At 38.2% G+C, this 15,308-nt stretch overlaps 1 protein-coding gene across 6 annotated transcripts in view; it reads left to right on the forward strand.

Annotated features, from left to right (window-relative positions):
* Positions 1–15,308, forward strand: part of MAST2 (microtubule associated serine/threonine kinase 2) — a 250,465-nt gene that overhangs the window by 103,425 nt on the left and 131,732 nt on the right. For all 6 annotated transcript variants that reach the window (XM_017540865.2, XM_037742875.1, XM_017540867.1 and 3 more), the window contains one exon: positions 9,340–9,371. In XM_017540865.2, coding sequence (XP_017396354.1) covers positions 9,340–9,371 — 32 coding nt within the window. The remainder of the gene's footprint in view (positions 1–9,339; positions 9,372–15,308) is intronic.

Consider the following 15,308-nt stretch of genomic DNA (forward strand, 5'->3'; position numbering starts at 1 on the left):
CAAGAGATTGAGACCATCCTGACCAACATGGTGAAACCCTGTGTCTACTAAAAATACAAAAATTAGCTGGGCGTGGTAGCACATGCCCATAGTCCCAGCTACTCGGGAGGCTGAGGCAGGAGAATTGCTTGAACCCAGGAGGCGAAAGTTGCAGTGAGCTGAGATTGCGGCCGCTGCACTCCAGCGATTGCGCCACTGCACTCCAGCCTGGCAACGGAGCGAAACTCTGTCTCAAAAAAAAAAAAAAGTAAGATTTCATTGGATTATCTTCTGGGTAATATTTTTCTCTTCTTAAAGCATTCTGACTCTCCATGGAGTGACTGCCAGCCAGGAGATTGTCAGTAAATAATATGTGATAATAGAGCATATTCTTCCCCTAGTAATGCTTCTTGGTAAAATTATTGCAATTGATAGTTTTCATCAATGCAACTCCAGACTGGTAGACAGGACCCTATTGTGTGCCTTATAATGATAACAATAATAGTATGAACCATTTACTAAGTTGATTGATTCATAGGTTTATTCATCCGTTATTCATTTGGTGCCTACTAGGCTAGGTATTCTGCTGGGTGCCAGGAGTATCCTTGTGAGCAAGACTAATTCCTACTCCCCTAAAGCTAACAGTCAAAGAAGACAGATACTTTAGCAAATAATTATAATAACCAGTAAAGTAGGTTTGATTAAAAAATTATAGTAATATTTGGGTAATATATGGAAGGAAGCTAGGGAAACTGTGTAGAAAAACTTACCAGAGGAAATGAAGTTTAAATTTAAGTCCAGGAATATATAAAAAGAGATAAGGAAAAGTAATCCAGGCAAAGAGAACATAAATGTGAAGACCTGAAGGTGAGAGAAAGCATGGCAGGTCTGAGTCCAAAACTCCAATAAGATCAGAGAATTGTGCAGATGATGCTGAGGAGAGAGGCAGAGGGAGCCAGGTAGTGCCCTGTGGACTACAGAAAGGATTTTAGACTTTATCCATTGCAGAATTATAAGAGAGAAAGGACCCATTTTAAAAAGTTATTTTTGACTTCAGTATTTATTTTATTAAACCCACATAGGTTATCACTTAGAAAATGGATACTACATATGATATTTATATTGTTACAACATTAATCAAGGGTGACAAAACTGAATGAAAGGGAGCCCAATTAGGAGGATGTCATAGGATGATGGTGGCTTGTGCCAGGGGAAGTAGAAGTGAATTGACAGATTAAAGGTAGGTATTTTAGAAGTAGAATTGGCAGAGCTAGATGAATAATGGATGTGGAGAGTGAGAGAAAGTGAAAAATTAAGAATGACCCTGGGTTTGGTAGTACCATCATCAAAATAGAAAACAGAAAAGGAGCGAGACTGAGTAGTAGAAAGGTAAGTTGAGTTTTAGATGTATTAAGGACAGGGTAGTTGTATGTACAACTATAGAGGTCAGCAAAAAGATACAGGATAGAGATACAAGTTTAAGATTCATCTGTAAAATATATAGAGAAAGGAGAGTATACAAGCAGAACTTTAAGGACAGTTGACATTTAAGGGTCTAAGGTGATGAAAGATGAGCCTGGAAAGGTGTTTAAATGGTGTTTGGCAGAGATAAGAGGAAAAACAAGAGATTGTGGCTTCATGGCAAGAAAAGTCTTCCAGGACAGAAAAATAAATGGCACTATCAGGTGCTGCTGAGCATTGGAGCCAAAAATGGGTGGACTAAAAATGCAGTGAAACTTCATTACACATACACCACTGGCAATGTGGCAAGAATGGTTTAAATGGGGTGGTAAGGTCTGGGGATATTTTTAGAATGTTGAAGAATGAGTAGGAAGTGAGAAATTAGAGACATTGGATGTAAATAACTTGTTCAAGAAATGTGGTTGTGAAGGGAAATACAATTGATAAGGCAACGTTGAAGAGGGATGTGTAGTTATTAAGGGAATTTATTTCCTTGTCTCAAGCTGGAATAGATTTGAATGTGTTGAGAATGCTAATCAGGAAGATCATTAAGAACATGAAGAATCAAGAGATAACTAGTAGATCACAGAAGGCTGAGTGGAATGGGCTTCACCTGATATTGTAATGTATTGTCAGATATTACTAGCCTAGTTGCTAGAAGGTTATGAGTAAAATAATTTATGGTTATCTGTCTAAATGGGAGTGCTCTTACCTCAGCCAAGCTTCCTGATTGTGTAGCTTTTCTCCACAACCTGCTGTGAATATTCCTTGGGAAAAGGAGGACTGGGAAATCATTGCTCCTTGGACCACTTTTATGTGGTTGGAGGCCACTTCTCATTCCACTGTGCCTTAATTGGTACAGAATGTACTGATCTGGAGTCCTGGGCATCAAATGAAGGCTTTTGTATAGGTGTAAAGAAGGCAGAAGAGATGAATTTCCACAGATGCATTTCTGTGCCTCTTAAAAGATACAGAGAGTGAAATATATGCATTTTATGAAATTTTATTATTGTTAACCAAAACTATAGTCTACCATGTTACCCATTTAAACTATTCAAGAATTCAGAGCTGTCACATAGATTCAAATAACAAATATTTCCAGTTTTATATAGATTGTTTCAGAAAGTAGAAAAAGAGGATCTATTACCTTAGTACCTTTTATGAATGTCTTTTTCTGTTCATGCTGCATTAAAAAATACCACAGGTTGAGTAATTCATAAAGAACAGACATTTATTTTCTCACAGTTCTGGAGACTGAGAAGTCCAAGATCAAGGTGCTGGCATTTGTCTGGTAAGCCCCTTGTTGCTGCTTCCTCTCATGGCGGAGAATGGAAAGGCAAAAAGGGCTGAAAGCTGTGTGAAGCCTCTTTAAAAAAAATTTTTTTTTTTTTGAGATGGAGTCTTGCTCTGTTGGCCAAGCTGGCCTCAGACTCCTAGGCTTAAGTGATTCTCCTGCCTCAGTCTCTTGAGTAGCTGGGACTATAGGTACATATCACCATGCCTTGGCTTAAAGCCTTATGAAGGCTTTAATCCCATTGGCAAGAGAGGAGGCCTCATGACCATAATCATCTTCTACAGGCCCCACCTCTTAAAACTATCACACTGGAGTTTAAAGTCCAACGTGAATTTTGGACAGGACACAAACATTGAAACCTTAGCAATGAGAATAATATAATGTCAAAACTGGACAAGAACAATTTGAGAAGAGAAAGTATATTGGCCCATCTTACTTATTAACATACAGGCAAATATCCTAAATAAAAGTTTCTAGGCCTACTTTTATTAGTGAAAACTATTAATATTTAAGGAAGAAATAACACCCGTCTTACACAAATTCTTTCAGAAAATAGAGGAGTAAAGAACAGGTCTCAGCCAGCTTTAGGAGACCAGCATGATTGTGATACAAGAATATGACAAAGACATTATAAGAAAATTAGAGATTATTACTCCTTATGGAAATAGGTACAAAAATTATTAATAAGATATTAGCAAATAGAATCTAGCAATGTATTTGATGAAGTTAGCCCAGGCATGGTGGCTCACACCTGTAATCCCAGCAGTTTGAGAGGCCAAGGTGGGGGGATCACCTGAGGTCAGGAGTTCAAGACCAGCCTGGCTAACATGTTGAAACCCTGTCTCTACTAAAAAATACAAAAATCATCCAGGAATGGTGACACACGCCTATAATCCCAACTACTTGGTAGGCGAGGCAGGAGAATCACTTGAACCTAGCATCAGAGGTTGCAGTGAGCGGAGATTGTGCCTCTGTGCTCTAGCCTGGGTGACGGAGCAAGACTCCATCTCAAAAAAAAAAAAAAAAAAAAAAGCTGAGTTTAACTCAGAAATGCAAAATTAGTTTAATCTTAGAAAATCATTCACTGTAATTTGCCACACTAACAGAAGAGAAAAACTATGTGAGCATTTCAGTAGATGCCGAGAAAGTATTTGACATAATCCATACCCATTTGTGTTAAAGACTATGAACAAATTAGGAATAGAAGAGAACTTGATCAACCTGATAAAAGTTATCCATGAAAAACCTATTACTAATATAATATTAAATATTCAAAATGTTAAATTGTTAAATGCTTTTCTGTTAAAATCAGATGAGAAATAAGGTAAGGATGTCTACCACTTCTTTTTAACATCTTATAGAAAATTCTAGAAAATAGAAGTAAAACTCTATTGATAGAAGATATAATTGTTCATATAGAAAAATCTTAAGGAATGTACAAAATGGTTATGATTAATAATGAATTTACCAAAGTAGAGGATACATGATCAGTATAAAAATTAATTACATTTCTATATACATGCAAGCAATTGTAAAATGAAATAAAAGTTTTTACTGATAATAGCTTTAAAAATCTACTTGGGGATAAGCTTAATAAAAGGAGTGCAAGGTGTTTTCGTTAAAAATGATAAAACATTGCTTATTAAAGAACTAGGCAAATGGAGAAATACTATGTTCATGCACTCTAAGACTTGATATTTTGAGATATCACTTCTTTCCAAATTGATCTATGATCCCAGCAGGCTTTTTTTGGGTAAAAATTAATAATCGGATTTAAAAATTCAAATTGAACTGTAAGAATCTAGAATATCTAAAGCAATCTTGGAAAATAACAAAGTTAAAGGACTGTACAATCCGACTTATAAAGATACAGAATCATGACAGTGTGGTGCTTGCATACGGCAGAAAAAATAGATCAATTGGATGCAATAGAGAGCCCAGAAAGATTTCAAAAAATGTGTTAGGGGAAGGACAATGTTTTCAGTAAATGGTATTGAAACAAGTGGATATCCATATGAAAAAAAATGAAGCTTAGTTTCATCTCACACGTTACCTCAAAATTAATGTGAAATGGATCAGATCATAGGCCTAAACCCAAAAGCTAAAATCATAAAACTTCTAGAAAGGAAACAAAACAAAACAAAACAAAAACAACAACAAAAAAACTTCTAGAAAGGAAATATACGAAAATATGATTGTTTCCTTGGGGTGGGTAAAGTGTTTCTTAGACAAGATAGTGAAGATATTAACCATTAAAAAGAAATGAGCAGGTGGACCTTCATCAAAATGTAAAATTTTCACTCATCAAAAGGTACCACTGGCCAGGCGTGGTGGCTCACACCTGTAATCCCAGCACTTTGGGAGGCTGAGGCAGGAGGATCACCTAAGGTCAGGAGTTCAAGACCAGCCTGACCAATATGGTGAAACCCCCGTCTCTATTAAAAATACAAAAATTAGCTGGGCATGGTGGTGTGCACCTGGAATCCCAATTACTCAAGAGGCTGAGGCAGGAGAATCGCTTGAACCCAGGAGGTGGAGGTTGCAGTGAGCTGAGATCGTACCACTGCACTCCAGCGTGGGCAACAGAGCGAGACTCCATCTCAAAAAAAAAAAAAAGATACCGCTAATAACTTCAGTAGGCAAGCCACAGATTAGAAGAACATATTTACAAAACATATTTGACAAAGGACTTGTACTTAGAAGATTATGAAGAACTCTTACAATTCAATGTAAGAAGATAGCCCAATTCTTAAAAAGGTAAAAAAATTTTAAGATACTTCACAAAGGAGTATATACTGATGGTTAATAAGCACATGAAAAGATATTCAAGATCATCAGTCATTAGGAAAATGATTAAAGCCACAATGAGATACCTCTATACACCTAAATGACTAAAATGTAAAATGACTAAAATATTAAAAAACTGATATCATATATTGGCATGAATGTAGAGCACTTGGGACTTTCTTGTTAATGTGAGCGTGACATGTATTAGCTAGAACGTGGAAACCCTCATACATTGTTAATGGCAGTGTAACATGGTATAATCACTTTAGAAAAAGGTCTGGTAGCTTCTTCTTATGTATCTACCCTGTAATCAAGTAATTCTACGCTTTTAGGGATTTACCAAAGACAAATGAAACATAGCTTGTCAAAAGAAGGAATGTTAATAGCTGAAAAATGGAAATGGAGAAAGAATAAATTAAGTGGGGTATATTCATATTGCTATTGTTATCTGCAACAACATGGATTAATCTCACAAATACTATGCTGAATTGAAGAAGCCTGTGTTAAAAGGTTTATATTTGTATGGTTCCATTCATATTAAGTTTTGAGGAGGTAAAAGTAATCTGTGGTGACATAATGAGAATACTATTTGCTTGGGGCAGGAAGATAGTGGTTTGTTGGATTTACAAAGAAAGGACATGGTGGAACTTTCTGGATTGATGGACGTTCTATATTTTGATAGAGATTTGGGTTATCTGAGTATATATACTTATCAGACTTATCAATTGGCATACTTAAGTAATTTAAGATTTGTACAGTTGAGTGTTTGTAAATTTACGTAGAAAAACACACGAAAAAATTGTAATCAGATACTGAATTTAGCAAAAATAATTTTACAAAATAAATGACTTTTACAAAAATAAGGTATATTAAACTTATTATGAAAAGTAAACTGGCTGGGCGTGATATTTCACATCTGTAATCCCAGCACTTTGGGAGGCCAAGGCAGGAGGATCACTTGACGTCAAAAGTTCAAGACCAGACTGGCCAACAAGGACCTGTCTCTACTAAAAATACAAAAAAATTAGCTGATGTAAACAAAAGAATACATCTATTATAATGTTAAGAATAGACTGTAGAGGGCCAAGGGTAGAAGCAGGAATGGGATACCAGTTAGGAGACTGTTGCGAGGCCAGGGAAGAGACCATGGTCACTTAAATTGCAACCTCAAAACTCAACAGGTTTAAACAACAACAACAACAACAACAACAAAAAACTCCTTTAAGCAGCCTAACCTGAACTCTTCTTGTTGCAGAATTGAACTGAGACTCTGGAGTTTTTATCACATTTATTGTGACTATTATATATTTTGCTGCAGAATTTTAATATACTTAATGCATTTTGTTGCTGTCCCCATCCTTGTTGGGAATAATTCTATATACTATTACTTTATTTATTTATTTATTTTTGAGATGGAGCCTCGCTCTGTTGCCCAGTCTGGAGTGCAGTGGTGTGATCTTGGCTGACTGCACCTCTGCCTCCTGGGTTCAAGTGATTCTTCTGCCTCAGCCTCCCAGGTAGCTGGAGTTACAGGTGTGCACCACCGTACCTGGTTAATTTTTGTGTTTTTGGTAGAGACAGAGTTTTACCATGTTGGCCATGCTAGTCTCAAACTACTGACCTCAGGTGATCTGTGTGCCTTGGCCTCCAAAAGTGCTGGGATTATAGGCATGAGCACTGCACCTGGCCCGCAATATTACTTTAATAAAACCCTCCAGACATTTCAATTTCTGAAACATGACAAGGGTTTTTGTTTAAGAAATTGGAACCGGGTCAGGTGGCTCACGTCTGTAATCCCAGCACTTTGGGAGGCTGAGGGGGCGGATAGCTTGAGCCTTGGAGTCTGAGTTGACCAGCCTGGCCAGCATGGTGAAACCTCATCTCTACAAACAATACAAAAACTAGCCAGGCATGGTGATGTGTGCCTGTAGTCCCAGCTACTTGGAAGGTAGAGGTAGAGGATCAATTGAGCCCAAGAGGCCTTGCAGTGATCTGAGTTCGCACCACTGCACTCCAGGCTGGATGGATGCTAGAGCAAGATCCTGTCTCAGAAAAAAAAAAAGGTGAGGGGGGAGAAAAAGATTGAGATCAGAAGCATGTCTGAAGATAGTGAAAAATGGTTGGATTCTGGATGGATTTTGAATTTAGAGCAATTAAGTATTCCTGATGAATGGGAATATGGGCTATACAAAAAGAAGTCTAGCTGTCCAGAGCTTTGGTCTCAACAGCCAGAGTAATGATCATCTGAGATGAAGAAAGGCAGTGAGTAGAGTAAGTTTTGGTGGAAAGGACAGTTTAGTTCAGTTTTGGACATGCCGGTTTTGAGATGTTGAACAGACAGCTGGTTATAAGTGTTTGGAATTTGAGAGACAGGTTTGGGAAGAACAACACAAAGTATTGGAGGTGGGCTGGGTGCCCTGGCTAACGCCTATAATCCTAGCATTTTAGGAGGCTGAGGCTGGAGGATTGCTTGAGCCCAGAAATTTGAGACCAGCCTTTGCAACATAGTGAGATGCTGTCTCTATAAAGTTTTTTTTTTTAAGTGTTGGAGGGGGAGGGTGAATTGGTACAGTCATTTTGGAGAGCAATTTGGAATATCCAATACTTTATGACTCAGTAGTTCAACATCCAGGAAGCTTTTTCTACATGCGCACTACTAGGAAACAACTACCAGAATGTTTACAGGAATATTGTTTTAATGGAGAAAAAAAGATGGAAAGAAAATTAAATTTCCATTTACTAGAGAATAGATAAATATTGATATATTCATAGACTGGATCACCATCTAAAGATTAATTAACTGAAGTGAAATATATCCGCTTGCGTGAATCTCCCAGTTTTCATAATGTTGGCTGATGTCAGCAGAGGAATACATATAATATAATACCATGTATACACAATTTTAAAACATGTAAAACAATACGATTTTTTTTTTTTTTTTCTGAGACAGAGTTTTGCTCTTGTTACCCAGGCTGGAGTGCAATGGCGCGATCCCGGCTCACCACAACCTCCGTCTCCTGGGTTCAAGCAATTCTCCTGCCTCAGCCTCCTGAGTAGCTGGGACTACAGGCGTGCGCCACCATGCCCAGCTAATTTTTGCATTTTTAGTAGAGACTGGGTTTCGCCATGTTGACCATGATGGTGTCGATCTCTTGACCTCATTATCCACCAGCCTCTGCCTCCCAAAGTGCTGGGATTACAGGCGTGAGCCACCGCGCCCGGCAACAATACTAATTTTTTATGAATCCTGAAACACATGTGGAAAATATAAAAAACAAATTAAGAATGTTAATTTAGGACCTGCGGGTGGTGGGACTTGATACACTTGGAAAACAAGTCACAGGGGCCCCAACGGTTATTGTAAAGGTTATTTTTTATGCCAGTGGTGTGTGGAGTCATCTCTTTATTATATTATTTCCTATACTACTTTATTTGTCTAAAATATTTTCTAATTATTGCCCACTGCCCCTAATCCCATTTCATTCCTTCTGTATGCTTGTCACTATGCCCTTTAAAATTTAACAGCAGTTAACGGCTGGCCTAGAGTGCCTTTAATCTACACTGGGGAGATGGTTCCATCTAGTGGGAAAAATGTTGCACATATTCTATGGGACATTCTTTTTAGGAAGGAAGAATAGAGTTAATAGTTTCCTGAGTCCTATTTATTTCACAAAAATTTAAGAGACAAAGTTATTATTTAGAAATATATGGCCTTTTCCATTATTAAGATAATGCTGTGGATTTCCTAAGAAATTTAGGTAGAACAACAGGACTCAGATGGGTTCTTATTTCTAACTTGCGTATGTTTTGTTTTTCAGAAGGAGTTGAGCCTTCCAAGAAGAGGCAGCTTGTAAGTAGATATTTATTACCATTATGACCATGATCTCCTACTTAGGAACCCCTCTTGGGAACATTTCCCAAAATCACGTGGAGGAGGCCCGCTTGGGAATATTTCTTTCTGTGTGCTCCTGTCTGAGCTAGGGAAGCCAGCAGGCCAGCTGACTTCTCCCAGTAGGTCAGATATTTCCCTGTCCCCATTCCTCCCAAACTCCAAACCCGTTCCCTGTCTAGCATAGTATTTTGGGAAAGTTACAACTAAAATATTCATCACAATCTTATACTTGTGCTTTGGGATTTGTTTATTGAGTTGTAGTAGACTCAAGCTAAGAAAGCAGGAATATTAAAATGGAAACCCTTTGGATTTACATCTATCCCATAGCATGGTATGAGGAGGAGACCAGCTTTTCTGATAAGTTGAGGCAAGGGCAGCTAAGTTTGGAGACTATGTTGAATGGAATAGGTCCCCAGCCTGTTTGTTTTTTTTCTGGCTTCATGGTTAGGGGTGATTAATAAATAGTCTTTGTCCCTGGATTTTAATTTCTTATGTTTTCTTGAACTGCGTTTCCTCTAGGAATTCTATTGGGGCAGTATTAGAAATTTGGCCAATCAGAATTACCTGGAATGCTTGTTAAAGTGTGGAGCGTGAACTTAATGCATTAAAATCTCTGTGTTGGGGCCCAAGAGCCTGCACTGTATATACCTACAACATACTCATATTTACCATGTTTTACTAGTAAAGTTACATCTGGGGAACACTAAGGAAATAGAGCTATGATAAAACAATGGCTTTAAAATTTTTCCTTAACAAAAAAGATGTAATTAAGGAGGCGGTCACAACAGTATTCATATTTATTTATTAAGTATACTTTACATACACATTATATGCAGTTTTTAAATGTATGAAACACATAATAATTCTTTCTGTTAGTGTCCATTTTAGGATTTTGTTTTGTAAAAAACTGCTCTAGTGATTAAATTTTCCTCTGAGATTTTTGTGATGCCTTTTGGGCCGTTTATGAAAGCTTATTTTGGTTTGCTATGAAGGGACTTGAGTCAGAAAACTCCTAAGGTTCAGTCTTGACCATGCCATTTAACTAGCTTTGTAAACCTAGACAAGTCACTTTTTATCTTCTTAAACCTCAGTTGTCTTATCTATAAAATGAAGATAATGTTACCTGTGTTTTCTTCTTACTAAGGCTATTAGAAGGATCACTTAATATATGCATAGTTCTTTATTACTTATGGTTTAATTTTAGTATATATTAGTTTTAGAATTCTTTTTTTTTTTTTTTAAGAGGAAGAGAAAGAGGGAGAGAGAACAGGAGAACGGGAGTCTTGCTTTATTGCCCAGGCTAGAATGCAGTCTAAAAATGGGTATTGAAAATCTCTTTTATGTCAATAATTGTGCTTAACAATGGAGACAGGAAGGAATAAGGGAGGAAAATAACAAACAAGCAGCCAACCAATATTTCATTTAAACCTGTGAAATGCTATGCAATTACTGAGGAGTGATTTACTTCCAATTATGTAGTCACTTTTAGAGTAGGTGTGACGTGGTACTGATAAAAATGTATGTTTTGTGGATTTGGGGTGGAGAGTTCTATAAATGTTTATTAAGTTTACTTGTTCTGGGTCTGAGTTCAAGTCCTGGATATCCTTGTTAATTTTCTGTCTCGTTGATCTGTCTAATATTGACAATGTGATGTTAAAGTCTCCCACTATTATTGTGTGGGAGTCTAAGTCTCTTTATAAGTCATTAAGAACTTGCCTTATGTATCTGGGTACTCCTGTATTGAGTGCATATATATTTAGGATTGTTAGCTCTTGTTGCATTGATCCTTTTACCATTATGTAATGTCCTTCTTTGCCTCTTTTGATCTTTGTTGCTTTAAAGTCTATTTTATCAGAGGCGAGAATAGCAACTCCTGCTTTTTATTTATTTATTTTTTTGCTCTCCATTTGGTTGGTAAATCTTCCTCCATCCCTTTGTTTTGAGTCTTTATGTATCATTGCATGTGAGATGGGTCTGGATGCAGCATACCAATGGGTTTTGGCTTTTTGTCCAATTTGCCTGTCTGTGTCTTGATTGGGGCATTTAGTCGATTTAAATTTAGGATTAATAATAATATATGTGAGTTTAATACTGCCATTTGATGCTAGCTGGCTGTTTTGCCCATTAGTTGATGTAGATTCTTCATTATGTTGATGCTCTTTACCTTTCGGTATATTTTTGGAATGGCTGATACTGGTTGTTCCTTTATATGTGTAGTGCGTCTTTCAGAAGCTCTTGTAAAGCAGGCCTGGTGGTGATGAAAACTCTGAGTACTTGCTTGTTCACAGAAGATTTTATTTTTCCTTTACTTATGAAGCTTAGTTTGGCTGGATATGAAATTCTAGGTTGAAAGTTCTTTCCTTTAAGGATGGTGAATATCAGACCCCACTCTCTTCTGGCTTGTAGGGTTTCTGCTGAGAGATCTGCTGTGAGTCTGATAGGCTTTCCTTTGTGGGTGACCTGACCTTTCTCTCTAGCTGCCCTTAGCATTTTCTCCATCATTTCAACCCTGGTGAATCTGACGATTATGTGCCTTGGGGTTGCTCTTCTTGAGGAGTATCTTTGTAGTGTTCTCTGTATTACCTGGAGTTGAATATTGTCCCGCCTTTCTAGGTTGGGAAAATTTTCCTGAATAATATTCTGAAGAATATTTTCCAGCTTGGATTCATTCTCTTCGTCACATTCAGGTACACCTATCAAACATAGATTAGGTCTTTTCACATAGTCCCATATTTCTTGGAGACTTTGCTCATTCCTTTTTACCCTTTTTTTTTTTAATCTTGTCTTCTCATTTTATTTCATTGAGTTGGTCTTCAACCTCTGATATCCTTTCTTCTGCTTGATCAATTCGACTGCTAAAACTTGTGCATACTTCGCGAAGTTCTCGTATTGTGTTTTTCAGCTCCATTAGTTCACTTATATTCCTCTCTAAATTGTCTATTCTTGTTAGCATTTCGTCAAACCTTTTTTCAAGGTTCTTAGTTTCTTTACATTGGGTTAGAACATGTTCTTTTAGCTCATAGAAGTTTCTTATTATCCACCTTCTGAAGCCTTATTCTGACAATTCATCACACTCATTCTCCATCAGGCCTTGTCCCCTTGCTGATGAGGAGCTGCCATCCCCTGAAAGAGGAGAGGCATTCTGATTTTGGATGTTTTTGGCCTTTTTGCGCTGGTTTCTTCCCATCTTTGTGGATTTATCCACTTGTCATCTTTGTATTTGCTGACTTTCAGATTGGGTCTCTGAGTGGACGTCCAGCTTGTTGGTGGTGATGTTATTTCTGTTTCTTTGTTTTCCTTCGGCAGATGCCTCTCCCCCACAGAGCTGGACCTTCCTGGGTTTAGCTGTGTTTGCCGTGAAACTCTCAACTGTCAGTGTTTCCAATTGCTGTTTTTTTTGTGGGGGTGGGACCAGTCGACCCCGATCACCTGGCTTCCTGCCTCGGAGCCCCCTTTTTTTCTTTGCCGAATTGAATGGTTGATTCTCTCCAAGGTGCCCCAGTCGCCTGCGGAAAAGGTGCCGGGGACCGCGCTGGTGCTTTTCTGCCTGAGAATCTCCCGGTCTGGCTCCCGGCTTCAGTCCCCCTTTCAATCAGCTGAATGGGCAACTGTGCCTTCCTGGACCTCCAAACGCCAACCAAAAGGGCACCCAGTCCCGCATACTCCGCACTGAGAACTGCCCCACTGGGACGCTGGCAAAACAGCCACGCCGGCGAAAAGAGTCGCGCTGGCGACCTGCAGGGCTCCACTGCTGGGAATCTCCTGGTCTGTAGGCAACAAAAATTCGTCTGGAAGTCTGGCGTCCACTCAGCCCCTGCGCCTTCACTGGGAGCTGCAACCCTGAGCTGCTGCTAGTCCGCCATCTTGGATCTCTCTCTAGAATTCTTAATGGGTTAAATTTGGATGAATTCTATTATTTAAGAGGCACATATTTTATTTTAAATTCAGTTTCTAGCAGTGGATCTCAGGTCTAGCTTCGCAAGTGTTCTGAGTCTTCTGTAAATGGCAAGAGCTCTACCAGGACTCTTAGAGGAATTATAGATTAAGTAGGTCATAACTAAAAAGGAGTAGCTTTTCAGCATCATAGTTAGCAAATATTTGTACTTGGTTGTTTTTCTATTTCTGCCCCCCACTTTTTTGGGTTCTTCTATTTGAAAACTGTCTGAGATTTGCCTTTTCTTAATATTAAGTGAAATAAATTAAGGCCTGAGGCAGGTAGCTTCTTGCAGGAATATGTGTCCTCAATGAATGGAGTTGCTGGGAAGAAGGAGAAGGAGGAATATTCTTATTTTTATTTTATATCAGAAGAATTTTTTGGTCATTTTAGTGATATCTAAAGTTAAGCCTACCCTAACTGCCTTAAAAATGTTTAATTAATAAGCATCAGAAATAGGTTTTCCCTCCTCTTTTTGATAAAGTAACTCACATTTAAACAATTGATCAGTCAGTAAATACACATTAATACCTACTCTGGGGCTGGGCACGGTGATTCACACCTGTAATCCCAGCACTTTGGGAGGCTAAGGTGGACGGATCACCTGAGGTCAGGAGTTTGAGACTAGCCTGACCGATATGTTGAAACCCCATCTATACTAAAAATAAAAAAAATCAGCTGGGTATTGTGGCGTTTGCCTGTAATCCCAGCTACTCGGGAGGCTGAGATAGGAGAATTGCTTGAATCCAGGAGGTGGAGGTTGCAGTGAGCCAAGATGGTGCCACTGCACTCCAGCGTAGGCAACAGAGCGAGACTCCATCAAAAAAACAAAAACCCACTCTCTGCTGGGCAGAGTGATCTAAATTCTGAGCCTATAAGTTCAGTTAGATAAATTCTTCTCTTTGGAAGAGCTTAAGTAAATCAGAAGTTCTTCAGTTCTTTAATATTAACAATATCCTTTCTTATCTCTAATATTGGAGGAGTAGAAAAAGTTTTGTTTTGGAAGAAAATAAGGAAACGTGGGTACAAATATAGGCTTTGCTGCCAACAAATTATGTGTGGCTTTAAAACAGGAACTCCTGCTTCTGGACCTGAATTGCCATGCTTGTGAAATGAAGGGATTTCTATGCTTAGTCATAGAAACTTGTTTCACCTGATCTCTATGCTTAGTCATCTCCCCAAACAATTGAAGTTCCATGGTACCTCTTGTACATGAAGCTGGGCAAGTCTTTGTAGGGAGTATGCAACAGGAGGCAAAGTATTGCTTAGCATTTGTAGTAAAGAAAACGGAAAGGTAAGAACCACAAAACAGATATTTGAATACGTTTAATTACTACAACATTTGTTGTGTGGAGAAACTGATGTTAATAAAATTAGTGACTTACTATTTGCCCTACTGTTTTTTGTCCTCATAGCCTGATCTGGAAATTTTTAAAGTTTCTATACTTGTCCTTTAAGTCTTGGTCAGAAGGAGGGGGCATTATATTTGCCCTGTTTGCCTCTTTCTCAGAATGGCTCTCCCAAGAGCAAATCCTATGGTATGCTCATTCCAGGTTATGAAGGCCCATATCCTTTGACATATCTTTCATGTGCATAGAGAAGTTTAGAGTTTGCCTCTAGTTTGGTGTTCTTGTCCTTTGAGAGCGTATTTTTGTTAATTAGTTTTTGAGGCTCTCAATTGCTGTGCTTTTCCACATAATATGTTAGTTGCATTAAAACAGACAGGAACTCATCAAATATCGGTTTCTAGACTTTTGTGATAACTTGGCCGTATACAAAATACACATTCTTCCACCCAACAAGTAATTCCTCCAAAGTCTCCAAATTGGTAAGTGGAAGTATAACATAAAAATTCAAGCTTGGGTTTGTAAGCCCGGCAGATGTGGGTTTCAGTCTTGGCACTATCACTTACTAGATATTTTTTGGTAAAATAAGTTACTATATTTTTGTCTTTTTGCCTC

Source organism: Cebus imitator, unplaced genomic scaffold (assembly GCF_001604975.1).
Source record: "Cebus imitator isolate Cc_AM_T3 unplaced genomic scaffold, Cebus_imitator-1.0 Scaffold129, whole genome shotgun sequence".
NCBI lineage: Eukaryota > Metazoa > Chordata > Mammalia > Primates > Cebidae > Cebus > Cebus imitator.